This window comes from Panthera leo, chromosome D1 (assembly GCF_018350215.1).
Source record: "Panthera leo isolate Ple1 chromosome D1, P.leo_Ple1_pat1.1, whole genome shotgun sequence".
Lineage (NCBI taxonomy): Eukaryota > Metazoa > Chordata > Mammalia > Carnivora > Felidae > Panthera > Panthera leo.
Genome location: NC_056688.1, coordinates 75,432,803 through 75,460,432, shown reverse-complemented (window position 1 = coordinate 75,460,432; position 27,630 = coordinate 75,432,803). Strand labels below are relative to the sequence as shown.

Below are 27,630 nucleotides of genomic sequence, written 5' to 3'. Positions count from 1 at the left end.
CCTCTTAAACACACTTTTAAGAAGACCATACTTTTGAAAGGAACATGTTTGGCTATGGTTGAAGAGAAGAAAAGGAGGGGAGGGGAAGGAGGTAGAAAGAGGGAAAAAGACGACAAATGATTTTCTTAAGGCAGGAGCCAAGGACTGGATCACAAAGAATTTGTCTGGTTGAGACCTCCCACTGCTGGCCGCAGAGTTTCCAATGCCCTGATGCAAAACTTTGTGCCATATATAGGTCAGCCATACCAAACCTCCCTTCCTATTTTCTCAAGTATGCTAGCTGAGGGTAGGGCAGAAACCAAGCTCCACTAAATGAAACCATCCCGGGCTAGAGGGTAGGTCCAGGAGCCTCGGATCTCGTTCACAGTGGGAAGGCTGCCCAGGCTCCTGGAACACTTTCAGAGTGGGAGGCAGCTCTCCTGAGTCTCGGGGGAGTTGAGGGGCACATCTAGGACAACTCTTACTGTAGAAAATGCTTCCAAGAGATCTGGGCACATCACCCCCACCAAGAAGTCTAGACCACTTAGCTTGGGAGGAATGAAGGAGGGCTCTGCTTCTGACTGTACAATCTTCTAAGCTCAGTTTCTCCAAGGTCTCACAAGACACAGACTGAAGCAAACAAATGTCTCCAAGGTCTCACGAGACACAGACTGAAGCAAGCAAATGTTTGTTTCACCATCTTCTGTGCAATAGCCCCCACACAGCTACTCACCTCTTCCCCCATCCTAAGATCTCAGGGCTATGTAGAGCAAAAAGTCATTTTTGGTAAAAGTTACATCATCGGAACACTAAGAATAATGTTGCATATTCCTCATATGTAGCCAAGATATTCATTTACACAACCCACATTTCTGCCTTTTTCAAAGGGTGAAAATTCGCTTGTTCTTAACTTCCCTCATATCACTTTTAATGGGTAGAAAGCTTATCAGGTCACAAAACGCACACTCCGAGAACCTTGCATTTCTGGAAAACCATCTATCATACAGAGCACGTTCTGTGACAGTTTACTTTCAAGTTGTAAATGCTATATTGCTTCTCTCTGTAGCCAGGTGTCTTCCGGGTCCCTACTGAAACAAATACTCCTAATTCCTGCTGGCAACCATGAACCTATTTCCACCACTTTATTAATGCCTCTGCTAGCAAAGTTCCTGCCAGCCAAGTATGTCCTGTGGCCCATGCTATTTGCAACCTTGTTCCCAACCCTAGCAAACTCGCCCAAAGGAACTGGATCTGTATACAGGAAAATGCCAAAAAGGACCCTCAAGAAGTTGACTTACCTTTCTCGTGGCTGCTTGGCGGTGGTGGTGGAAGTGGGGAGGTGACCGGTTTGGACTTGTCATAGTTGTTAAAGCTCTGGCTGCGTCGGTTGTTGGCAGTGGCTGACCCTCCACGCGTTTTGGCTTCACTGCCTGCAGTGGATACCCTTGCAGTAGGACCTGGAAGCCTAAAATGCAAAAGCAACAGGAAAATGGATTCAGTCTCAGGAGAACAGCAGTGTCTCAGAAGAAGGAACTGCAACCATGCAGGAGGTAGAGGAAACCATTCAAGACATTGGGTCTGTGGAGATTTGCCAGTCAAAAAATTCAATGGAACTACCACAAACATCTAGGCTACTAATGACCCCAGCAAAGTCCAACAGCTAAACATGAGTTTTCCTTTGAGCAAAGAGAAATTCGGAAGGAAAAGTAAATGAACATGTTTGCTGATTAAAAAATATGAAGTTTATCTTCCTTTTTCTCTTGAATGAGTAATTTATTTTTCAATAGGGTCAAACCATGTCAACTCTAAGTGTGGAACATAAGGGCCTATTAAGACTTTAAACTTTTTTACCTTCTGCGTACATCTCTTCTAGTAGGTATTAATATGGCCATAATCCATATTAATAATAATGCCATAATCCAGGGTTGCAGTATCAAGAAAATGACGTAATTTATAATAGAGAACCATTAGCACTCAGGACCCAATACAACTGCAACAAGAAAACTTACGGCCTGGATGAAAACATGTGTTCAGACATACATTCTCCCTCAACACCTGACAACCTGTCCCTGTAGGTATTATTTAGAGGCTGAAGCCCAGCTTCTCTGCACAGTAGACAGAAAAAAATCATACGTTCTTTCTGTAGAATAAGCAGGAATCTATTAACCTAAGGACAAACATACACCTTCTCTTAAGTAAAGTACCTCATTTAGAGTGGTTTGGGAAATAAAGTTAGTGGACATTTTTGTAATATGTCTACAGATCTTACGGCCTCCTCCCCAAAGAGTTAAGGGTAAGACTCCCTCAGAATTTTGGGTCAGAGAGTACTAAGCAGGCTGTTTCTAATCGTTAAAAACAGAAAGGGGAACAAATAATGAAATCTTTAGTTATATCTTTCAGCTAAAACCCACTTAGCTGTTTAAAAGCCACTGGAACCTCCGCTGACTAGCAAAAGATCTAGTGAGAAGTCTGAATTTTCAACCCATAAAGCTTTCAACTTTCTCTCCCCATTGCAAATCTGTAAGCGCCAAAGAAGTCTGCAGTCTGGAAGCATTTTAGATATAAGCAGGCGATCACTTTAAACTTTTTTCTTGCTGGCTGAGCAAGAAAGATGGTTGTAGAATAAACAGAGAACATGAGCTGGTGAGAGAAGACTGTAAAATTTATACAGTTAGGAAGGTGGCCCAATTCCCTGACGGGGAGCTAGGAGGGAAGGAAGGGGCTGAGTTCTCTCCCCTAACAAGAGGCAGAGGGAAGTGCACTTTCCACTGCACTAGGACGATTTGCCCCTTTTACCCCATCTTGTTTTGGAGAAAAGATTCACCCCACATAGACAGGCAAAGAGTGGGGTATAAAGCCAGCATCTATATTTGGGTGCCAGATGTGGCCAGCACAACTGAACAAGGAGGCCCGGCAAGGGGATTTTGGTACCTCTTGGTTCTGCCTTTAATACAAATGGCATCCCAAGAGCCCTCCAGGTCAGTGTTAGCTGAGTACTCAGAGCCAATGGCAGAGCTTCTGCAGATACAGACATGGGGTCCTCTGGGCTGGACTCCTTTAACCCAGCTATAGTCTGCAGAGCCTTAATGCCCACAGACAGGCCTGGGAAAGAATTATAGACTTCTTTCAAGATGATGTCACAGCAATAGTATTATGTGGAACAGGGTAACAGGCCATAGCATTCTACTTCAGTAGGGAATTTGCAAGAAGTAGGTAAGCAAAAAGCAACAAGAAGGGAAAACAGGCTTCCTTTTGAAGCTGCTGCAGAGCTCCCACTGCCCCAACTCAGGGGTCTCCAGGGCCTCTATGGAAATAAGATCGATCAAAGCATAGGATGGGATGGGTACAACCTTGAATTGGGTAGGCAATCTGGTCCTCTGTGAGGCAGCATGGAGTAATGGATAAAATAAGGACTTTTCCCACACACAGAACACTGGACCAGTCTTATAATTTCTCCAAGATTCATGTTCCAGATCAGATAACTTTGGAATAATAATAAACTATCCAATGGGATAGTTGTTCGTTTGAAATGGAGCTTAATGTCGGGCCTGTTGTGAGTATTCAATTCCTGTTAGTTTCCCCTTCTCATCCTCTCTGTTGAGCATAAATTTATAAATGAGTTGGGCATTGTCATAAAGGAAACACGCTTTGGTACAAAAAAGAATCAGACAAAATAATGAAGGACATTGATGGATCTAGATGAAAGTATCAGAAGAAAGCAGACAAAAATCAACATACACAAGACAGAGATCTACATTTTCAAAAAGGTAAGCCAGGCTTTGGCAGATGGTACTTATTTCCCTAAGAAACATTCCAGAAGAGGAACTGCTCTATGGAGGAACATTCCAGAAGAGGAAGATCTATGACTAAGACCTTCTACTTAGGGCATCTCCGAGCCATCTGTAGGCCCCATTCCCCACAGTGAAACATTCCTGGTCTTGGATCAATAAGCTAGTTCTGGTCTCTCCTGGGTCGTCATCATCAGATTCTCTTCACTGGGTCAGGACCTAGAGGTACACCTCGGATGAGAGTGGCATAGCCATCAAGCGGCTACAGGGTTGAACCAAGTTTTCTAGGATTTCAAGAAGGACTTCTTGAAGGCTTTGAGGGCAGCTGACAAGGAAAAGAATTGTTGGCACATACTTAGCAAGGGCCACCACAAAGTTCAAGCCAACTCATGTCATCTTCTACCCCCATCACTTTTACACTGTAGTCAGCTCAGCAACCTGAACTTGACCAAATGGGAAGACGGGGTGGAGACCAAGTAATTTCTTCCAAGTTTCAGTGGGTGTCTATAACAACACAATGCTTTACACTGTGAGTTGTGAATGGGCTTGAGTAGTTGCTTGCTCCAAAGCAAGCCCCCTCCATCCCTCTGAAATTTTCAACAAAGTCTGCCTGAGACACAAAGGCCATGAATGTGTGGTGGGTAGGAAGAAAAAAGGCTTCTTTGGATCCACCCATGAGGGAACCAAAATATTCTTTGTGAGTCAATCTACCAAATTGATTCAGGCTGAATTTTAGGAATAGGATTTCAAATGTTTCACTTCAAAGACAATGCTGACCTTGAGGACCTAAGGTATATGAGCAATCATTGGGGCATGACTTTCTGCAGGTTGAAGAAGAGTTTTCCACGGTGTGAATGTTTATGCCCCCCTTCACATTCACATGTTGAAATCCTAATGTCTAGTGTGGTGGTGTTAGGACGTGGGGGACTTTGGGAGGTGATCAGGTCATTACACAGAGCCCTCATGAATGAAATTAATGACCTTATAAAAGACAGTCCAGAATGCTGGCTGGCCCCAGGTAGGGATGGAGAAGTCAGCAGTCTGCAACCTGGAAGTCAGCACTCACCAGAACCTGGCAAGGCTGGCACCCTGATCTTGGACTTCCAGCTTCCAGAAACGTGAGTGACAAATTTCTGTTGTGTATCAGCCACTGAGTCTGTGGTATTTCACTGTGACAGCCCAAACAAAGACAGGGTTCTAGTTCGATCTCATCTAGATCTTAGGGTAAGGCTGATTGATCCTAGAAAACATCTAAATTACCCATGTATTGATAAAAGAATATGCAAAGGTCAGAAGTAATTCAAAGAAGGAAAATGATAACCTTGGAGGTTGGTGGGATGGTCAGGGAAGGTTCCAGATAGACGTGACCCCAGAGCAAGGTGCCATGTGGAATGGAAATGTGCGTGGAGAACAAGAAGGTACAGAGTCATGGAGAGACGCAGAGGTCTCCGGCAGAGGGAAGCCTATAAAAAAAAGTGCAGAAGAAGGAGGGTCTGGTGTGTGCTGGGGAGTGGGGGGACAGACTGGGAGGAAAGGAGGCTGGAGAAGCAGACAGGGCCAGAATAGACAGGCCCTAGTATGTTGCAGTATGAATCTGGACTTTTTCCTGCTCTCCAGCAATGAGTCATAAATTAGGGAGGCTGGGAGCAGTATCTTCTAGTTCACAGTAATGCAGACCTCAGGCTCTCCAGCTCATGTTCTCCAGTTCATAACTGTTAACATCCTGATGCATCACAGGAACTTCTATCAAGTCCCAGCCTGGAAACAGCTGCTGTCTGTACTTTAGGATCCTTTGCAGAAGAGGTGGGTCTTGCTCATGTGGAACAGCCATGGGTAAAACAGACGCTGCCCAAGGTGCCTGCCTCAGTGAAGCAAAGCAGGGAGAGGGGAGCACATCAAGTCAACCTGTATCATTTATGGTGCCAGAAGAGTTCCAAGGCTCCTGTGCAAGCACAACTCCACTTCTCAAGACCATTCCTTGTTCCAAATGTAGTTACGAAATGACAGAGGACATAGATGGGTTCTTTGAAACATACACGTGTTGTATCAAAAGAATAAGTTTAAGGGAAGTGGCATAAAAGAGAGGCAGAAGAGAAATCCTGCTGCTATTGAAGCCATGGTCAATTTCTCCAACATGTGTAGAGCCGAGCAGGCAGGGTGGTAAATTGTCATTCTCGGCACATGACCTCACAGCACATCCACGCGCTGTGTGTGCTGATGGGAGGAAAGCTGTTTTTCCCCTGCAAAACCACTTCAAAGGCCGGGAGAAGATGGCCCTCCCAGGGGGAATGGCAGCTTGTGTGCACATGCTTGGGACCTCAGGTGGCAGGCATTGTGATGGGAGATTATTAAATGTTGAATCTCTCATCTCCATGGCCTCTGCTTTTCAGCAGCTGGACAAAGAGGACAGAAGTAACAGTCCCATTGCTTCCTCTCCACGAGATGGGCATGTGATCAACTCTGTGGGGTTTTGCTGGAGACAGGTGGTCTGGTGGCCCTCCCTGGCCCAGATCAATCCCAAACACCAACCTCACTGTATCTGCTAGTTATGGTGTATAGACCAGATATCAAAGGACTGGAAATGACTTTATTTAATCCATATATCATTATGAGTGAGGCAGCACTACCCTGTTTTGCTGGTAAGCAAACACAGGCTCCTGGAGAATAAAGACTTTACCCAGGTTACGTGGTAAGTGATGAAGATGGGCTTTCACTAGGTTTGACTAGCTGCACTCCCAGCCACGTACCTCTCTACCTCCACAGATAGAACACACCTGCAAACCCAGGGCTCACCAGGGTTGCCAAAGGACGATAATTGTAGTCGAAGGCAGAAATTCATGAAAATCCTTCATCCCTGTATGGATTCCCTCTATAAGCATCCAGATTCAATGGAGAGGCTTCTTACCCTGTTCAATATCCCTGGTACTTATACAAGGTGTTTGACTCTGGCAGGTGTTCAAAGTTTGCACTTGAACTCTATTTCCAAAGCTCTGGGAGAGTTGTCTTGCTTAGCCAGCAGGGGTAAGGTGGTTTCTTTTGACAACTAATTTTACAGCTACGTTTGGTGATGCCCAGATCAGCTAAAACGCTTATCAGAATTGTGCTCAAGGCTGGGGATGGGAAATGGAGGGGGGTTAGGGAAGGCAAGGAGGAGTATTAGGCAAATAATGAAAGAACATCCCTTCACTGGCCTCATCAGAGACAAAGATGCATCCAAAAGAAACTCTAGGTGAGGGATGTGACCCTGAAAGAAAGCCAGACCTTGGCTTTTAGTCAACTTGGAAGCCCTGTGCCCAGCACACCCTGGGGTCAGGGGCAGACACGGCCTCTTCCTTCGGTTCTTCCGCTCTTCCCACTGCCTCCTTCCATCATCTGGGACTGATAACCACTCACACTCGGGATGGGCATGTGCTTCCAATTAAATATTTTCCCAGCCAGCTCCTGCTTATCTTCTAGAACTGAGTACATCGTGGGAACAAACACCAGACTTCAGGTTCCCTCCAAGCTCACTTAACTTCCTTTCCTTTTATCTGTGAAAGGATTTCAATTTGCAATGGAACTGGAGAATGGGAAATGGAGAATCCCACACAGGTGCCCTCAGATGACCCAAGTTTAAAAACTGAAAATCGCATTTCCCATAAACGCCTGACTTACAGAAGACAGAAACCTACCCGCCTAGAATCCCTCTCTATCCTCAAGCCAATGAACTTACCACTTGGACTCTGGCTAGATCCCCCCTTCTTGTACTCCTGGCCCATCAATACAGCACACCTGGAACCCTCAACAGACTCACCTGTTTCTTGCTATGGCTGCATTTCCCAAACTGCAATTCCCCTGCTCTTCCCAAATAAACTCGATTTGAGTTTGGTAATTTGAGCTCACCTCAGTTTACGTCTCTATTTAGGTTGACGCTCAAAAACTGGGAACCCAGTTTGCCAGTGCAGGGGGTGTCTGAGGGAGGCCTGGTGTGATTTTTCAGGGAAAGCAGGCACTCTCTAGCCTGGTGTCGTGAACTGCACGTTTATGTCCTCCAGCCCCACCCTGGCCAAATTCAGGTGTCCTCACCCTAATCCCCACGTGATGGTATCTGGAAATGGGGCTTAGGGGAGGGACTTCATGCGGCTGAAGACCTCATGATGGGCTCGGTGCCTTGTAAGAAGAGAATGGAGAGGGCTTGCTTCCTCTCTCTCTGCTCTCCGTGTGAGGACACAGCAAGAACATGGCCATCTAGAAACCAGGAACAGGGCCCTCATTACAATCTGACTGTGCGGGCACCCTGATCTTGGACTTCCTAGTCTCCAGAACTATAAGGGAAACAGTTTAAGTCACCCAGTTTATGGTGATTTGTTGTAGCAGCCCAAACTGACAAAGGCACATGATTATGAAAAGCACTGACGAACGTCGGTTCCCTCCTGTCTCCCAGAACCAAGTCTGGGTAACATATGGACTTGTTCTACAGAGAAGCAATGGCCCCGCGGCTTCTCCCCAACAGCCAGGCAGATCCTGAGTTGGGTCTCCCTATGTGTAACTTTTTAGAAAAGAAAAAGTAAACTCTGGCTAGAAAAAGGCACTGAGAACTTGACAGAGTGGGGCAGCAAGCAGACATTCAGTATGTATTTGTTACACGAATACAGATAGAAATGTAGTATGGCATGGGGGCGCCTGGTGGCTCAGTCGGTTGAGCGTCCAACTTCAGCTCAGGTCACGATCTCGCGGTCTGTGGGTCCAAGCCCCGTGTCGGGCTCTGTGCCGACAGCTCGGAGCCTGGAGCCTGCTTAGGATTCTGTGTCTCCCTCTCTCCCTGTCCCTCCCCCGCTTGCACTCTGTCTCTCTCAAATATAAACATTGAAAAAAAAAAGTGTAGTGTGGATATCCCTTTAGCTTTAAATGAGAATTCAATGAAAATAATGAACCAGCATCAGGTTCTATTAGGATGCTACAAAGGGCAAAGTGAGGCAAAAGGCCAAGAGTAACAGCTAAAACGTAAGATTTTTTTAAAAGCAGCCTTGACAACCCCATAAACACCAGAATTCAAGGGGGAGGAAGAGAGAAAGAGTGTAAACACAGTGGTTAAAGTGAGGGTTCTGGAGTTAGGTCAACTGGGCCTAAATCCTGGCTTTTCCACTTTCTGTATCATCTTGAGTAACTTAACTAACTTCCTAGACTTTAGTTTTCTTATCTGTAAAATGGGGATAATAACGAGTGGCCGCATGAAAACTAAAGTGAGGATTAAATAAGATAAGGCATTCAAACTGATGCATAACAAGCATTCAATAAATGTCAGCTCTTGCTGCCTTTAAAAGAAGAGTAGATCCCAAAGACGTGACTGGCATTTTCCATACCCTGGAATCGGTCCTTACAGTATGCAGTAAATGTCAAACTCTGTGTCAGGAGAATTAGTTAGTGAGCAAGACTAACTTTTATTTTTAGGTAACTGAGGCAATCTCTCCAAGGTACAAAGAACATCCAGAAACGAAAAGGAGACACAGCCACCTTGCTGCTTTGTCTCCTCCAACCAACTGGATTCATGCTTTGGGTGCTTTAGAACTCAAGAGAAACCAAACCCGCATTAGTAATTTTAGCAATAACAGCAACGATAAAAAGCACAACACACATAAAGGAGGTGCAGATGATGTGGGATCAGGGCCAGGCCAGAGCAGGGAGCCAAACTCATCATAAAACCACCACAAAAACCACCTAGAAACTTACCTCTCCCTAAATCAGAAAGGATTTTGATACGAAGCAATGAAAGCCCAAATCAATGAAATGCATTGATTTGAAACATTTATATACACCTCAACGCCAGCCACACACACACTGATACACACATTCCCCCTTTCAATGACCCCACAGGCAGTCTCCAAACTCTCCCACATTGGGTCATTAGCCAAAGCATGTTTGGTTTTCTCAAACTGCAAACATGAAACGGGCAGAGGGACCAAAAGGAAACTTAGCCAGAACAAAGGGATCAATGAGTTGGGTTGAAACCATGCTTTGCAGGACACAGAGAAAGTCTAACCTAGAGATCTTTTTCTGACCCAGAGTGAAGCGGATGATTTTGCTTTGAGAGGAGTCCTTGGATGATGCACTGCATGACAGGAAAGAAAAAAGTGGGAGAGATGAGTGAGGGGAGAGAAGATACGTTAGACACGCACATCACTAACGGGAGTCCGTGACAACGGGGATGCGCCTGGGTTGCCCTCTGCCCACTTTTCCCGTAATGGGCAGCTTTCCTTCTGAGTCTGGCTTTTCTGATTTGGTGACATTCCAATGTGAAGCAATTGCTATCACGATTATCTAAGAACATTTGATTTCTTTTTTTTTTTTTTTCGTTTTTCTCAAGACCAAGTATCTTTTCTACTACCTGTGACATGAGGCCGCCTTCTTCCCGCAAAAAAAAACACTGAAGCGCAGGGTCTTGGACATGTAAACAAACTTGACAACTTCCCCAGAGCATCTAGATGCTTCTATCTCACATGCTTCTTTTACCAGGGTGCTTTTCGGAAAACGTGTCATAAAATGTTGACCCAAAACAAGGGTACGGATGTGTACAAGTTTTGCTGGTCTTGGGAATATTTGCTCTCAGTGATCTAGAAATGTTCATTTTTAGTCTTATGAGCTTGTTATATTCTAGATTTTGGACCATAAGCTGGTGTAATGAAGAATCTTGATTGGGCTTCATCAAAAGGTAAGCTCATTTACTGTCTTGTGAAAGGAGAAATATTTATCTTTCTTGTATCCACACACCGTATACCAGGTTCACCCTGTACCAACCTGTGTTTCTCAACACACGTTCCCTGGAACCCTAATGCAGTGATCTGAGGCGGGAAAAACAACGTTGGTGTCACTAGACTCTGAAAGTAAAGGAAGAGACAGGAGAGACGGCAGGAAAAAAAAATCAACTGTCTGGATTTTTCCTACACAGCTAAATATTGATAATATGTAAGGTAGACACAGAGGAAGAAGGAAGCGAGTCTTGGGAAGTATGCTCCTCTCCTGGACTCTGGGACTGGTGAGGAATTTCATGAGGTAGAACGTGGATCAAGTTCTCGGCCTCACGCAGATTAACGAGAAGAGAGGAGGTAAACGTGAGCCTGCATTTGGCCATCATCAAGGAGTCGCTCTGATTCCCTCATGCCAGCATCTCGAATTTCCTTTGCCAGTTTCCATGAGTCCTTTCTTAAACAAATTTCATGGAAAAGCTGCCAAGTTTTAATATTTGCTACCCCATGAGGTACAGTGTTTAGGCCTATTTGTATCTGGCAGAGTTCTAACAAAGGACTAAAACAAACCTGGCGTCTGGGGCTTCCATCAACACTTGACACTGATGATCAAGGGCCCACACCATTACCCTTGGGATTGTGATTATCAGAGACAGAATCTGGGATAGAAATACAGTGGAAGTAAGCCAGTGATGCCATATTACCAGTCTTAAATCTACAGCCAGAGTGTAAGCAGGAGATATTAGACCCCTAGAATTTGAGAATAAGATTGTCCTTTGGAAGTGAAATGATAAAGTATCAGTGCATAATGGATGAAGCCAGTTGTCTGCAGAAGTAACCCAGTCTGGGCCAGACAAAGGAGGAGTGAGGACACCGAGCAACTCTGAAGCCCAGTCCGTGTCACCACAGTGCAGAGTCAGGGGGCCAGGATGGGAGGAATCACTCTGGAATAAGTGGATATAAAAACCCGCCTTAAGTAAGTTTGGCTGCTCTTTAGGTAAAGCATTTATTAGTAGTAGGATTTTTTTTTTTTTTTTTTTTTAACTGGGAGATGGGCGTCCTGACTGGGACATCTGGTTCTTTTAAGAAAACAAACACTTACCATGGAAATGGGTGCCTCAGGCTAGCACAGCTTAGTGACACAACCCAGGGTTTCTCAACACATGCTCCTTGGAATCGTATATGCAATGAGATGCTCTATGAAACAAGTTCCGTGGCTGAGCTGGAGGAATGCTTTCTACGGCCTCTTCTGAAGAGTCACAGTGCACACGTGTTCCTCTCTCAGGCTCCCTCGTCTCAATAAATAGCGCCATTTACCGCTGCTCACGCCGGAAACCCAGCAGTATCTGTGATTCCTCTCCCTTACTCCAGACAGGCCATCTATTCGGTCCCCTTGGCTCAACCTCCTGAAGTGGCCCATCAACATGTCAGCTCCACCCCTTGGTTCAAGCCACTGTCATCCCGAGGACTACAAAAGCCTCTTAATAGTCTTAATCTCCAGAGAGGAGATAAGAAGTTATTATTTTTTTAACTGTCAGTTAAATCAAGTTTCTCTCTTGCTCAAGACTGCCCCCCCGCCCCAACCCAGTGGCTTCCTGTTATCTATAAAATGAAATGCAGACTCTTTACCCAGTTTAGCTAGCACTCTGTGACTTGGCCTCATGGCCAACAGCACTATGCAACTCCAGGAGCCATCGGTCACACTGTCTACCATGGAAACAAGAGGCTTTGCTTACAGGTACCTTATCATTTCCCACCTCCCCTCACCTACTAAACTCCAGCCACACCAGCCTTCTTTCTGGTCCTCCAACCTTCCAAGCATACTCTTACACCACAGGGTCTTTGCACCAGCTGCTTCCTCTGGCTGATCTATTCTACACCTAAATTTTACATGGTTTGCTCAGTGTCATTCCTATCTTCACTTTGGTATCATATCCCCAGAGAGAATTTCCTATCAGTCCAACCTATCAACCCAATCCTTCTGAATCCCATCATCTTATCGTAATACCACTATCTGAGATTTCTCTTCCCTGTTTATTTGCCTTCTTCCTCCAGTAGAAGGCAGAGAGCTGGCACACTGGTAATCTCATTCAGTCGTGAACCCCAAGTGCCTAAAACAGTGCCTGGCACACAGAAGGCATTCAGACACGAAATAAATGAATACATATAGCAGATGCAAGGATCTGAGTAGACCTGTCTGTATGAACAGTTCTAACAGCCCAACCCAGATTATTTACCAACTTTTCCCCCTATGAAACCCTTTCCCTAGCAAGTTACCATCAAGGGAATAACCACTCTGTAGAACATAGTGTGGGAAATGATATCCTGATCATTCAATCACCCAGGGCCATCAGGGACCTCTGATCAGAGAGTGGCTCTCACTCTGGTGGTTCTTCAGGGGAAGGGTGCCAAGGCTTGCTGCCTGGCTGGCTGTTCTTCACCACGAGTCCAGGCATTTCTGCTAGTCTACAAATTTCCATAATGTAAATTGGATATAATTAGACAATTAATTAGGGGGTCTGATGGACAGCACATCCATCATGTTGGTTTTAACACCATCATGAATGGGAAATAGCCCTTCTTGCGGGGAGGAAGGTGCTGCAACCATCTATAAGGCACCTGTCTTGTGTGAACCACTCTGTGCTTTGCCCAACTACAATGGGCTGCTAAGCCTAGTGATTATTAACGCTGGTGCTTTGGGGGCCTGGAAAGGAAAAGCCATTACTCTTTAGCACATACCAAATGAAATCAAGCAATCAACTTCATTAGTGACATCAGGTTTGATAACAAAAGGTATACAGCTTTAAACGACAATTACTGTGGGCTTTTCTCCACACAGGTTTCACTAGGAGTCAAAAACTTTCTAGTTCCTGGGGCAGCTGGTGGCTCAGCTGGTTAAGCGCTGGACTGTTGATTTCAGCTCAGGTCAAGATCTCACAGCTCCTGAGTTCAAGTCCCACATCGGGCTCTGAGCTTACAGTGTAGAACCTGGTTGGGATTCTCTCTCTCCCCCTCTCTCTGCCCCTCCCCCGCTTCCTCTCTCCCAAAAATAAATAAATAGGGGTGCCTGGGTGGCTCAGTCAGTGAAGCATCTGACTCTTCACTTCAGCTCAGGTCATGATCTCACGGTTTGTGGGTTTGAGCCCCACATCGGGCACTTCACTGATAGGGCAGAGCCTGCTTGGGATTCTCTCTCTCTGCCCCTCCCCTCCTCACACATGCAGGCTTTCTCTCCCTCTTCTCAAAATAAAGTTAAAAATAAATGCATAAACATTAAAAAAAAATCTTTCTAGTTCCTAATTCCCTCCTTCCCCCACGCCCCTGCCATTAAAACGCAGGTTTTACAAGGCGATCTTCTGCAGAGCTGTTCAGGAATACACCTATGCCCCCTGTAACACAGTGGACGTAAGTACCCTGATGCTCTGCTTACACGTCACCCTACGGCAAGTCCCGCTAGCAAGCATCGGTCCCCCTGGGAGCATCAACCAAACCTGAGCCCTAATCCTGTAACACTGAAGACCACCCCTCAGGTTGCTGCCAGCTCTTTAAGGTTAGCAGAACCCAGTTGCGGGCCCTCTCGGGGAAGGCGGCTGCCCCCTTCCTTCTGTGTTCTTGCTATCTCTTCTCTGGTGAAGCAGAGGCGTCTGCTGCAGAACTCTAGCCTCCGCTAAGTAAAACGACTCACACATATGACATCGAATACCCAACCTGTAGGCAAACACGCAAAGCAAGTCTGAAGTCTATTTTCGGGGCTGTTTCTTGCACAGGAGCATGTGCATAATAGGCCAGAGCAGCTAATTAGCTCTGGCCGCTGGCCATCGTGACCTATAAAAGCACACATCTCCGCCAGGCACAGGAGGCAGCCCGCCGCATCTATTTCAAGGTCATGCTAATCCCCCGCCACCAGTAGTTCTCAGCCCTGAAGAGGTCCAAACGAAAAAGCATTCGCCTAGGCTAGCATTCGGCCAGTGTGGAGGATGACCCACGAGAAACAGAATTATCCGTTGGCGAGGAGCCCCCACCTGGACTGCATTTCAGCTTGTGCTTTTGACTGCTGATGTGGCGCTGGCTGGAGAGGCTGGCCCGGGGCTTGGGGAGTGGCCGGCACCTGTTGCTGAAGAGTGCCAGCCTGGCACTGGGAGGGGGCCCCGGCCGCCTGGGACGCGGCAGGCGGCAGTGGAGCAGGGAGGTGCTGCTTCTGGGGCTGCTGCTGCTGCTGTTTGTACCGGGACAGGCTGAAGAAGAGGCCTAGGATGGCCTTGAGGTTGCCATTCCTGATTTCTGCAAGACAATAAAGAAATTCTTTTAGAGAAGGAGTCCCATCCTGGGAGCCCTTTCTTGCTCACGAGCTTAGCTTCTCGAGGATAGGACCGAGTTCCTGCACACTTCATCGCCATCACCGTCGATCAGAGTCGGGCCTCAGCCACAAAGAAATCAGCTCCCTCTCCCCCACTGGGATTAGAGCGGATACGCCAGGCAAGTTTCAGCTGGATGTCTGGCAAGTGCCAGGAGGAAATTCTCAGCAAGGACACAGCCAAAAAAAGTCCGAGTCCCGAGCAAGACTGTGCTTGTTCTCAGGCAAAGCAACCAATCCGGGACAGAGGTGCTCTCGGGCGCTGGGGGAGATTCATGGGTCTCCACTCGAGAGCTCAGCCAAGTCTGTGCTCTGTGCCGTCAGCCACGTGTGAGTGCCAAGCGGCTCCTGCCCCCCTCCACCATCCTCCCTCTGCTCTCCCCGACCGCCCTGCCCCTGGACACACGGTTCTGTGTCCCTCTCATCCACTGAATCACTAACTTTAATTTCGCATGGGTAGGGGATAGGCCTTGCTTTCACAGAGAACGCACACAAAAAATAACGTATTAAAAAAAATGAAAGCAGAGTGGGGGTGAGAACATTTTTATTCCAGACAGGATTTTTTAGATGTTAAAATGTATTTGCCTCAAGGCATGCATAAAAAGCTGCAGAGAAGGAATAAAATATTTATTCACAGGCAGAAGCTATGGATCGAGGGTGTTTCTCCTTGGGGAATCCCTCCTTTTATGTTCTCTTAACACCAGATCCAATGGCTGGGGTCTGAATTGGTCCTGAGGGTGAGGTAATGGGGCCACCCAGCCTGAGGAACAGGAAGAAGGAATCTTAGGGGCTCCCTCTGCTTTGTGTCAACCCAAGGCTCAATTTCCTTCTCTTAACCGGTCAGGGGGGTGGAGGAAGAAGAGTATCTCCTGTTTGGGGAATGCACATGTCCAGGTTAGCCCGAGGCGAGGAAGAGACCGCTGATAAAGGAGCACAGGTTTCCTCCGGCAGCAGTTGCTGGGCAGAGGGTATGAATGGGGTCCTTTCAGAAACAAGCCCATTCCCTGCACGCCTGCCGGTGCCCTGGGCGTGATGATGAGGCCAGGCTGAATGACTGCCAGACTCTGAAGAAAGAGAGATTGCGACTGACGATGCAAACACGTGGGTTCCAGTCTGGACTCCAGTACGTACTAGCTGTGCAACTCTGGGAAGTCACTTCATCCCTGGGCCTCACTGGCCTTATGGACGCAGCTTGCCCCATCACACAAGGTTGCTCTCAAATCCAGTAAGAGCGTATCTGTGAAAGCAAGCCGCGAACAGTGAAGTCCTTCACTGGTCTTGGTTATGAATAACAGGAGCTCCCAGAATCCTACAGGAGATTGCCATACAGGTCCCAATCCATATGCCTTAGACATGGCTTTACTAAGGTCATCTTATAACTTACCATGCAATCCATGATAGTTTTTGAGAGTGAAAGGGGGAAGCTTTTAATTGTGTCAGCACAGGTGTAAGCCAGGATTGATCTGGCCAAGGAGGAGGCTTATAAACTATCACATGCAATATGGGGAGAAAGCCCCATAGATCTGAGCCCCCCCCCCCCGCCCCCCGCATCCCCCGTTTCTGAAAGTAGTTCAGCTTTAACCCTTCTGTGCTGCTTCCTTCTCCATCCTAAGGAAACCAAAAAAAGCAGCACACACACCCCTGTGGCTTGCTCGGTTTCTGCTTCTAAATGTTCCTACAAACACATCAGGGTCACAGAATGTGAGGTTTGGATAGGATGAATCAGTTGGCTCTGGAGGTTGAAGTGATACTCCCGTGGTCACCCAGCTGGGCACTGATGAGAGTTGGGAAATAATTTCCCCTCAAAATCAAATTCAAGGGAGGGGTAAGGTAGAGCTAATCATGGAGATTGGTGAAATCTATGTAAGACTTGCTTTTAGTGCCTTTCATAATTGTCACGTTATTAGGTCTGTAATAACAAGGACTGCTACTAATTAGTACGTATCAGGTTAAGCTCTTTATGTACATGAGTTCACTCAATCCCTACAACCTGGGGAGTGAATATTATTGTTCCCCTTTATAAGAGAAACAGAGGCTCATAAAACCTTATGACCTCTCCAAGGGAATAAACGCTGGAGCTGGGATTTGCGATTTGAATCTAGCTTTTTCAGTACAAAGCCCAGTCTCCCAACACTGTGTAACCTGGCTTACTTGTATACCCATCATATGTGGTAAATTTAAAAGTGCACCGGCTAATGTTTTATTTATTAAGCTAGCTGGTGGGCATCTAAGTATTCTTTATTCTTCTGTAAGTGTTCTATTGTGGAATGTGCCAAACATTCCACAATACTTTTTTTTTTTTTTTTTGACCCATGGAAGAAAAAACAAAGGAGGGAGGGAGGAACTAAAAATTCAGCACACCCCGGGGCTGATAGTTTGTCCCTTGCAAGAGGCAGGCATGTCCACATGAGCACCTCATAACAGACCAGCCCAACCCAGGGCAAACGGAGACAGCTCTGTCATATTCTCTACCTACTGTGGTTGCGAAGTCACTTCCTATTCATATCTCAGCATTTTTCCCTCAAACGTTCTGTCAAAGCGCACAGTTCTCCTGCAAATATACTTCTTAGGAGAGAGCATTTTTATCACAAAGATCACGGATTTCTTTCTAGAGTCAGGAAAACCTGGGTTGGAATGTCTACGGTTCATGTACAGACTGAGTTTTCGGAAGACTTAAGCTCTCTGAGCCTCACTCTTTATCTTTAAAATGGGCATAGGCCCCACTGCACCTTTTACACAGGGTTGTTAGGAGAATTAAGTGAACATTAAATGGGGAAATGAGTACAAAACACCCAGGACAGGGGCGCCTGGGTGGCGCAGTCGGTTAAGCGTCCGACTTCAGCCAGGTCACGATCTCGCGGTCCGTGAGTTCGAGCCCCGCGTCAGGCTCTGGGCTGATGGCTCGGAGCCTGGAGCCTGTTTCCGATTCTGTGTCTCCCTCTCTCTCTGACCCTCCCCCGTTCATGCTCTGTCTCTCTCTGTCCCAAAAATAAATAAAAAACGTTGAAAAAAAAAATTAAAAAAAAAAACAAAAAACAAAAAACACCCAGGACAGTGCCTGACTCTACTTCTCCTTTTCCAAAAATGTAGCCACTCTACCTCTAGTCTCCTCAGAACTCACCACCGGGCTCTGCACCTGGAGGAAGCCTACGAAGCTGTCCATCCTCCCTGCGCTCCTCCCCCCTTTACGCCGCAGTGACAGGCTTCAAGAAGGAAATTAATCGTGAATAATCTCCTATTAGAGAAAAGTCGATGGTGAGCTTCCGGTTCTTTAAACGGCCTTCCTGAAGCGTAATTTGCATCCATAAAAGTGTAGAATGATTTTCAGTAAATTCCGTAAATTCTAATCTTACACTATTTACATCACCCTGAAAAGGGTCCTCATGCTTATCTGCAATCAACTCCCAAACCCATTCCCAGGTGATGTTGAATCTGCTTTCTGTTTCTACAAGGTTGGGCTCTTTTAGACAGTCCCTATAAATGGAACCATGTGACATGTAGCCCTTTGCACGCAGCTTCTTTCAACTTAGCATGTTTTGAAGGTTGCTCCGTGTTAGAGCAGTTCTCACTGGCTTGTTTCTTTGCATTGCTGAGTAACACCCTATTGTATGGATGTACCACGCCGTGTTTATCCGTTCACCAGTTGGTGGACGTCTGCACTGTAATTTTCTTTTCAGAGCACAGAAACTAGAGAGTGGTAAATGCTCTGTTTGGGGTTGGAAGCCACACAGTTTATGCCATGGGTGGTCTATAACAGACAGTATCCAAAATAGCTAGAATTGTATCCTTTCCACATTTCCAAGTGGCATGTGTCTGTGTTCTAGGAGGCCTCCTAAGTAAGCCGGCTGCACTGGCAGTCTTAAAAAAAATCCATCAGCCCACAAAAATGTTTCCCTCCTGACATTTCCCAAGGTCTGGAAAAAGAGTATCATTTTGTGTCTGATCAACTATCCTTACTCTCTTGATTTCTAGAGAAAGAAAGAAAAGAAGAAAAAAAAAACCGTAGACCTAGCTAGAATTGACACTAGCTAGCTAGTATCTAAACCAGCATGAGAACCCTGACTGCATTTCTCTGCTTGTGGCCACGCCCATGTCTAATGAATAAACTGCACAGACCATTTTTCCATTTCCATTAGGATTCAGTATCGCCTTGACTCTTAATTCCCTTGGGCACTGGCTGATTTCTTTGCTCCCCCGGGGCTGGTACGAATCTGCACAGATGTGGTAGGAGATGTTGGGCAGGAAAGGGTAGGAAGAACAGAGTTCTCTGCTTGCAACATTATTTAAGAGAAATCTCAGGCCTGGTTTACAAAGGCACAAACACTGGAATACTCTTAATATGAAGAAATCTGCTTTGGAAAAAGAGACTGATTGGGAGCCAAAGGGAGGGCTACCTTGGACCAGACCGCAGAGTCAGAATTCCTAACCAGTTCCCTTAAACCACAGGGCTGTTAAGGCTCACCCAGCTGATTCGGGACGTGGATCCTGCGGCCATCTGCATAACCGACATTCACCACATAACTTCCCACCCGATTCCTGCAGCGCTCCTGTGTACTGCTCACCAAGCCAGTCACAGGCTTCCTGACCGGGGAAGTGGGACAAGGGGGTGAGTGACACAATCGGTCCCACTCACTGCCAAACAGGTGATGTGGGTAGGAGGAAACGGAAACAATCAACCTGCTGCTTTTCTCCTAACGGTCCAGAAAGACCTTCTGCTCTCTGGCTCAGAATAAAAGGGGGACAAGCTCAGCGTCTAGGTTTCTGGCCAAACCGGGTCTGAGCTCATCAAGTCAGCAAGCAATTTCACTCCAAAAGCATACACTCCTTCCTGGAGGCGCCTGGAAGGATCTTCCTGCCTCCGTCTCTCTACTCCACAAGGTTGATAAAGAGCTAGTCTTTGCTCCTGTCATATCACTCAGGCTTCGTCTTCTGTCTCGATTTCCCTCTACCTGCCTTTCCTGCCTGGTGAATGCCTATTTATCCTGTAAAGCCCAGGGGTTAATGCCACTGCCTCTGTAAAGCCCCCTGACCGCCTCAGAGAGCTAAACACTGCCCTTCTTTGGGCACTACTGTGCACGTACTGCTCAGCTCTTGAACGTACCGTTAGCACAACTCTCCTACTAATTGAAATTAAAGTTCATTCTGTACGACTGATGCTATGCCTAGCATACAGGATGTGCCCAGCAAACGTTTGCTGAACTAAATTGGATATGCCTCATCCCCAGACCTTCTCTGTGATAGGAGGATGGGCTCGGGGCCAGGTGTTGTCAAAACTCCTAAGGATAAAGGCCATCCTTCCTCACAGGACGGGTTTACAGACAGTCATGACAGGTGGAGTGTGTTCTGGGAGGGGTTCAAGGGATCTTGAACATCACCCAGCTTAGGGTGAGGCCCAAGCTCACAGGATTCCAACAGGTTTCCAAGAGCAAACAGATGGGCCCAACCTTCTGGAACACAGAGGCGGTAGGAGGGCCTAGTCCAGGGGAAGTGCCCCAAACCAGCAGTGTCTCCATGGGGATCTACTCTGGAACCAAGCTCTCTGTGGTCCTCTAACAGGCAGGCTGGGGCAGGGCATGGTCTGCTGCGATTGTTTCAAGGACAGGTACCTAAACCCTCCCGGGGTTCCAAACCCTGCTTCAGTCACTGGAAAAGGGCGGAGAAGTACCTATGGGGCTTTCCAACCGCTGATGGTTCTCATCAGAGGAGGAGCCTCGGGGCACTCCATAGTCTTCAAAAGGAAAACAAAAAGCATTACAACTGCATTATTTCTTTACACAGTATCATGCTTTTCTAGTTAATTATGCAGGTGGTTAGAAGTGTGGGCAGTGGGGAGTAGCAGAAAATACCAGGTCTCTGAAACTGACGTGAGTAGCTTAGTCACTCCTAAGTGGGCCTCCCTTTGCCCACGTGGAACTTCAATCTCTCTGGGCCTTAGTTTCCTCATCTGTAGACGATGGGGATAGTACGATTACTGATTTCAAAAAGTTGCTGAGGGAATTAAAAAAAGATATACAACATGTACACAGCACTTAGCTCAGTGACTGATACATGGTGGGTTCTCCACAAATGGCTTCTATTCCTATAATTTAACAGTATGTCGAGTGAGGTTTCCTGTAACCCTCAAATTGTAAATAAGGCCCATTTGAGGATAAAAGTCTCTAAGTACCCTTGCTTTATAAGTTTAAGGAGCTGACAAAAGTTGGGGCCAGTTACCTTCCCACAAGACTGCATGAGTCCAGAATCAGTCTTACTACCAAACACCATGATCATCGCCCAACCCCAAGAGTCAGTGTAAGAAGATCTCGAGGACTCCTGCCATGTTTCCGTGCTGCCACATGGCATGCATTAATGTCCTGGCAGATGTTCTCAGGAACGTTAACAATGCTGAAGAGACAGGCAAATGCCAGGTTCTTATTGCGCCATGCTCCAAAGTCATCGTCCAGCTGACAAACACGGTTGATGATGAAGCACGGTTGCGTTGGCCAATTTCAAATCGTTGATGATCACAGAGCCAGAGAAATGGCTGTGAACCTCACACGCAGGTTAAACAAGAGTGGAGTGATCGGCCCCAAATTGGATGTGCAACTTCAAGATCTAGAAAGATGGCAGAATAATCTGCTTCTGTCCCACCAGTTTGGTTTCATGATACTGACCATCTCACCGGGCATCATGGACCAGGAAGAAGCAAGATGAAAATACAGGAGGGAAAATCCTGGGATTCTTTTTCTAAGGATGTAATATATATTTGCAAATAAAATGCCTCGATGGACAAACAAAAACAAAAAAACAACAAAAACCTCAAGATCTAGATGAGAAAGTATCACAGAGTGGGGGAGGGTTGTAATGTCTGATGATCACAGAGACCGGTCATTTCCTCCCCTCACCGAAGAACAAGAAGGTGGGGTCCCTGTGCTCCTTGAAGACAAAGGAGGCACCAAGAAAATCACTCCAAGTCGGGTGCTGCATTCCGGTCCCCAATTGGACATCTACTCCGCACAGACTTGGCAGATCTGCCTCTTGGCCACTAAGTTGGGGATGAAAGAGTTGGGAGAGAAAGTGTATGGTGGGGGCTTCCAGGTGACAGAAAGACGGTTCCACCTACTGCAAGTGGAAGACGGTGTCCACACCTTCCTGCCGGTTCTACAGTGCAGAATACAGGGATGATGAGACTGAGGTCTACGGTCTCACTGAGACCACCTTAGGTGGGGACAATGAAGGCCTGAATCAGGGGGATGGAACATAAATGCTACCCATTGAGAGTGAGCCAGAATTGCCGGGAAAATCTCAAGAAAGGCCCCTAATGTCCTGGGAGCAGCAGGGGATCAAGTCCATGGTTAGTAGGGCATGCAGAGATTCCCACGTGGGGACAGTGGCAATTATGGCCACCCAAGAAAATGGCAGCAACTTCAGCAGAATTCTGCCTGCTCTCTCTGTCCCATCCTGGAGGCTCAGGCGAAGGAAGGAGGGGAGGCAAAGAAGTCATTAGGCCCTCATCACTCTTCAATCTTCTAAACCCACTTGCCCTGGGGCACAGGGGTGAAAAAAGAGCTTTGAGTCTGAAATTAAAGTTTAGAAACAAACAAAAGAGTCATAAGCACTGACATAAAACTGTTCTAATAACTAACCATGACTGACAAGTTATGTATTCTGGCCAAGACATCAGCAAGTGAGTCTCGACAGCAGGAAAGATGGGGGCGGTTACTAAAACACTATGAACCCACTTCACAGGTATGCCCCAATGACTGATACCTCAGCACACGGGTTACACTGTGCTCTTCTAGGCTCAGAGACCCCCAAGGGGGGGGGGTCACAACCCCCCTAAGGTCACAACCTAACGTGGACAAGGCTGGGGCAGAGTATCTGTAGGATACGCCTCTGTGGACTGCACATTATCTTCTGACGTTCCAGCCCACAAAGCTCCAAATCTTTTCTGATTTCTTTCACCTGTACACAACATGCCTAGACTTTACCCATCTGCTGTCTCAAAGGACACCATGAATAGGAGTTCTGAAATCACACAGACCTGGGCTCACACCCTGTCTTCCGTTCACTAGCTACAGGCCTTGAGGTTGTCACCTGCAACCTTTTTAAGCCAAGGTTTCCCCAAGGTTTCCCAGTTCAGTTGTGAATGCCGGAGCTGCTGCATCGAAAAGCCTTGGGAGCACAGGGGGTACCTGTTTACTCAGCAAGTACGTGAAATAGATAATCTATGCCTGAAGGTATAAAGAGGATGGTGCAGAGGGACAAACAAGGCAGCAGGACAAGGCAGAGATAGATGGCCGGCTGTCACCTCCAGGCCACGGGAGACAGAGTCCACCCCCTCCCCCACTGCCTCGAGCCCTTTCTGCCGAGCAGGACTCTGAAACTCCCTGCCGATGCTCTGCCGGTGGGCAGAGGCCCGGGGTCCAACTCCTTCCACAAACTATGAAGAGTGTGTGCCAGCCACCCACCAGCTAGCACAAGAACTCTGAACCAGAAGGAAGTGATATTCCTTGGAAAGGCAATTTGCATCTCTGTACTTACCCATGGAAACACCACACCAACACCAACACCCCCACGCCCCGGCAATTTGTGTCGCAAAGCCCAGACTCATTCAGCCCGGAGCTCCTCCCCACAGAGGAGAGCTCATTCCCCAGGGAGAAGGAACCCTCCAACCACCCCACCCCTGCCAGAGCTGGGATTGGGGCTGACCACCCAGCAGCAGCAACGGAGACCTCTGGAAGGAGTGTGTCCATCCCTGACCTGGGGCAGGCCCAGCATAGGAGAGGTCGCGTTCAGAAACGACGAGCCCACGAGGCTCCGAGAGTAGCCACCCGGCCCCAATACCGGAAGAGACTACCGTTCCAACAGCCGGGAAAACCAAGCTTGCACCGCAGGGCAAAGACAAGGAACGGGCCCCAAACAGATTATGCTGGCAAACTTACCTGCTCCACTGGGCTGCTTCCTTCCTCACTGCCCGCCCCCCTCCCCACCCTGACCACCGGAGTCGATGCTACCAGGCATCTTTTCAAACAGCAACCTTGCTAGGGAAAAGGTGGTGTCATCTAAAGCCCAAACTGCTTTACCTGTTCTGGGAAAACTGGAGGCAGGTGCAGCCTAAGGAGTTTGGGAGGATGCCGGGGCCTGTGGCAGCTTCTGAGCTGGCAGCTGCTTGTATTTACAAACAGGAGAGAGCAAAAGATTCCAGGGCGAGATGTTGCCTGAGGCGGCTGAGAATTCGGACCAGCCATCTCCAGACCGATACCTAATTGAATAGCAAACCACCAGCACAAGCTAATGTGCTAATTAGCCACCCAATTGGAGTTAATTAAAAACTAATCGGGATGTCAAAACGTAGCATCTCATTAATGCATCACGTGTTTGGGGTTCGGTTTTCTTTGAGCTAGGAAAAGTGCTGCTGCTGCTTCTAATAAAAGTCAGAGATAAGGATTGGGCGTTTTTCCCTGGGAACTGTACAACTTAAATATGTGCTGTGGCTAAGTGTTCTCTCTCCCACAGATAAGGCCTGGCTTGATAATTAACTGAATTGCTAGCCGGGTGAATCGGATCAGTATTGTTTGATTAAGCCCTTCTCCAGAGAAGCAGCTCCACCGCTGGTACCCGCTCGGTGTGGCAGACACGGCCAGGCATGGTGGGCTCTACGTTCCTGGAGTGATTCGGGATGTGTCAAAAAGCTGGCATCCTCCGGTCTAGACAAGCATTGAGCTGCCTTAAAACCAATAGGAAAACAAAAGCAGAAGAGCCCACAAGCACCCCTGGGCTGAGCTGTATTCAAGGCATCAGTAAGTAACAGGTGGGCGCTTCTAACGATGAAAAGGCAGCTTTAGAACCAGCGCTCTGACTCACCTTCTGCAGACAGCCCCTGGATGTTTATTCCCTTAGCTGCCAGGAAATTCAAGCAGGCATCTATGTTTTCAATCTAGGGGGGGAAAAAAAACGACATACACTCAATCAACGTTCAGCCTTCTCCAGAGCCATCTTTTATCAGGAACAAAGGGCTATGTCAGAGAGAGGGTTCATGGTGCATTTGCAAAGATTCACAACAAGCAAAAACGACTCGGAAACGGCAGATGAATGGACGGACGGAGGGACGGGTGCGGGTCAGGACTCCTTGTCTGTACTTGCACAGGAAAAAGTTACCTAATATCCCAACCACACAGCTCCAGAAGTCGAGGCCCTGGCTTGCTCAGGGCTGCCAAAAATAACCAGGGTGGAATGAGTCCCTATGTTCACCACTGTCACTACAGCTATCCTGAAAATTTGAGCAGCTGCCAGAAAAACGGAGTGGGGACGAAGGGGGATACCGGACCCACCCGTCCACCAGCAGCTGGGAGGAATTTCCAGCATGGAGGTGGCACACCGTCAAATGTGAAAACAGTGAACGGGAGTTTCTGGAGGGCCCTGGGCCGTGTTTACTCACAAAACTCTCAGGACGGCAGGCACTGCAGATGACGAGGGAGGGCTGTGACAGAACGAGCCCCTCTGTCCTTTGTGTTTTCTGTGACAAGAAGGAACCCACCTGCCACAGTCTGGGAGGCCTCCCAGGCCTGGCAGGGCTGATGCCACGGCCAAGGGCAAGCTAACATCGAGCCCTCGGGAAAGAACAATTAGGTCATTCCCAAAGGTCTGATTTGACTTCAGTTGTCAGGGCTAATGATTTTTTAGTCTACAGGAAAATGTTCAGGCTCGATTAACGTCAATGGTGACCATAAATAAAAGAAACTGCTTTTGACTTGGCACAAGGATCTTTGAACTAACTGCAGTTTGCAATCCACAATGGAGAGCCTCCTCACCACAGCCCGCCCCCCGACTTCCTGGGCTCTATCAGCATTCTTATGAACTCAAATAGGCGTTTAACCCATAAAGTGGATCTCGGATAAATGACCATCTTTCACAGTGTACCTGTGACCACTCCCCCCACCCCCAAGTGGTATTCCGAAGGCTATTTCACCAGGCACAGAGCTAAGCGTCTACAGTGTAAGAGATCTCATGAGTAGAGTAGGGCTCCAAGGCAGTCTTCCCGAAATGCATGTCTGACATCTTCCTTCTCTGCTCCTCGTCTGCAGACCTTCCGAGCACTCCATTAAGCTATGGGCCACCTGAATAAAACTGCCCTGGTTTTACAGACTCCAATACACCCAGAGCCTGAGATTGCTCTATCCTTTTTTTTTTTTTTTTTTTTTTTTTTTTTTTAAGTTTATTTATTTTGAGAGCGAGTGAAGCAGGGGAGGGGCAGAGAGAGAGAAGGAGAAAGAAAATCCCAAGCCAGCTTCATACTGTCAGCACAGAGCTCCATGCAGGGCTCAATCTCACGAACCAGGAGGAGATCATGGCCTGGGCCAAAATCAAGAATTGGATGGTTAACAGACTGAGCCACCCACACACCCCCAACCTTGCAGCTTTTCGCACAGGTTCCCAACTCCCTCCCAGCCTCCAGCTCTCCCTCAAAGATCCTCATCTGGGAGGTGTTTTATCTCCAGGCAAAGGGGCAAAATGCAATTTCCTGCAAACTAAGTCAACGCTGATGCTATGAGCAAGGCCTGCCGCCACTGCAGAAAGCCATTTCTTATCAAGGCGAGTGCAAAGGGGGATTGCTTTTAACTCTTCCTTCCTTCCACATCAGAGTGACGGCAGTGACAACCAGGTGCTACCATCTTAGAGGGAAGGGGAAAGAAGGAAGAGAATGGCCAGGAGGGCCCCGTGGAAGGTGTTCTGAAGGCATCTGCTTACATTTGTAACTGATGAAAATTCTCTCTCTAAATGCTCTTTCCCCATTACAAACCCCTGCTTTTGCTAAAAATAACCATCGGTCCTTAATTCCTCAAGTGTGCACAAAGGTAATCTACCAAAACCACACAAGAGGATTCGTTGCCCCCACAAAGAGGCACGGATATTTAAATCATGATAGAACTATATAATTCTTCTACCCCTTTTTTCTTTGAATAATCCTACCCTACTTTCTTCAGTAGATCTTGCACATGGTGGACTAGTGAGGCTTTGGCAATTAGGTCCCCACAGAAAACGAGAAAAAGAGAAAGCTGACCACTGCTGAATCTGTTAATGTAAAATCAAAAATAGTACACTTGGTATTTATCCTGGCAAGCACAGGTGCACAGGCATGGGCAGGTTAAGGTTTTCAAGAACAGTGCAGCACAGTGACATTGATTAAAAAGAAAAAAAAGACACCCACCAACATATTCAAGAAAAGCACCGCTCTCCTAGAACACTGTAATTCTATAGAAATTCCCTTCCAAAGGGCATGAAGCACATTTACTTGGCACATTCACGGAGCAATTCAACACATTTATCACTTAAAGTACATGGTCATTTCTTCCTGCAAGGCTAACACTTGGTTCATTTCGATTTGGCCATCTACTGGGCTTTCTTTTAATTTAAGTTCTAGTAAAGGAATGAAGAAGTTTAAATAAGTTACCTAGGCTACTTTTTCCTCCTGTTGCTTTTGAAAATCCCTATCATGCTTTCAAAGATTTCATAATTTAGATCAGTTCTCTACAGGGCAGGGAGAGTGGGAGAGAAGGGGCCATCCCCAGGCGGCATCTGCCTACATTCTGTTATCACGATGTGGGAGTGCCACTGGTATCTAGCGGGTTGAGGCCAAGGAGGTTACTAAACATCCTACAATGCACAGGACTGTCCCCCCATAACAGGAAATCCTACCCAAAATGTCAATAGTGCTAGGGATGAGAAACCTGCATTATAGGATTTTCGTCATTCAATCAATACAATTAATTGTGTAGATGTCTGCTCTGTTCCAGGCACTGTGCCT

At 47.1% G+C, this 27,630-nt stretch overlaps 1 protein-coding gene across 2 annotated transcripts in view; it reads right to left on the bottom strand.

The window, feature by feature from the left end:
- The window catches only part of NAV2 (neuron navigator 2), a 324,049-nt gene that overhangs the window by 208,032 nt on the left and 88,387 nt on the right, over positions 1-27,630 (bottom strand). For both annotated transcript variants that reach the window (XM_042904228.1, XM_042904227.1), the window contains exons 4-6: positions 24,690-24,762; positions 14,512-14,770; positions 1,278-1,444 (exon numbers count right to left, since the gene is read on the bottom strand). In XM_042904228.1, coding sequence (XP_042760162.1) covers positions 1,278-1,444; positions 14,512-14,770; positions 24,690-24,762 — 499 coding nt within the window. The remainder of the gene's footprint in view (positions 1-1,277; positions 1,445-14,511; positions 14,771-24,689; positions 24,763-27,630) is intronic.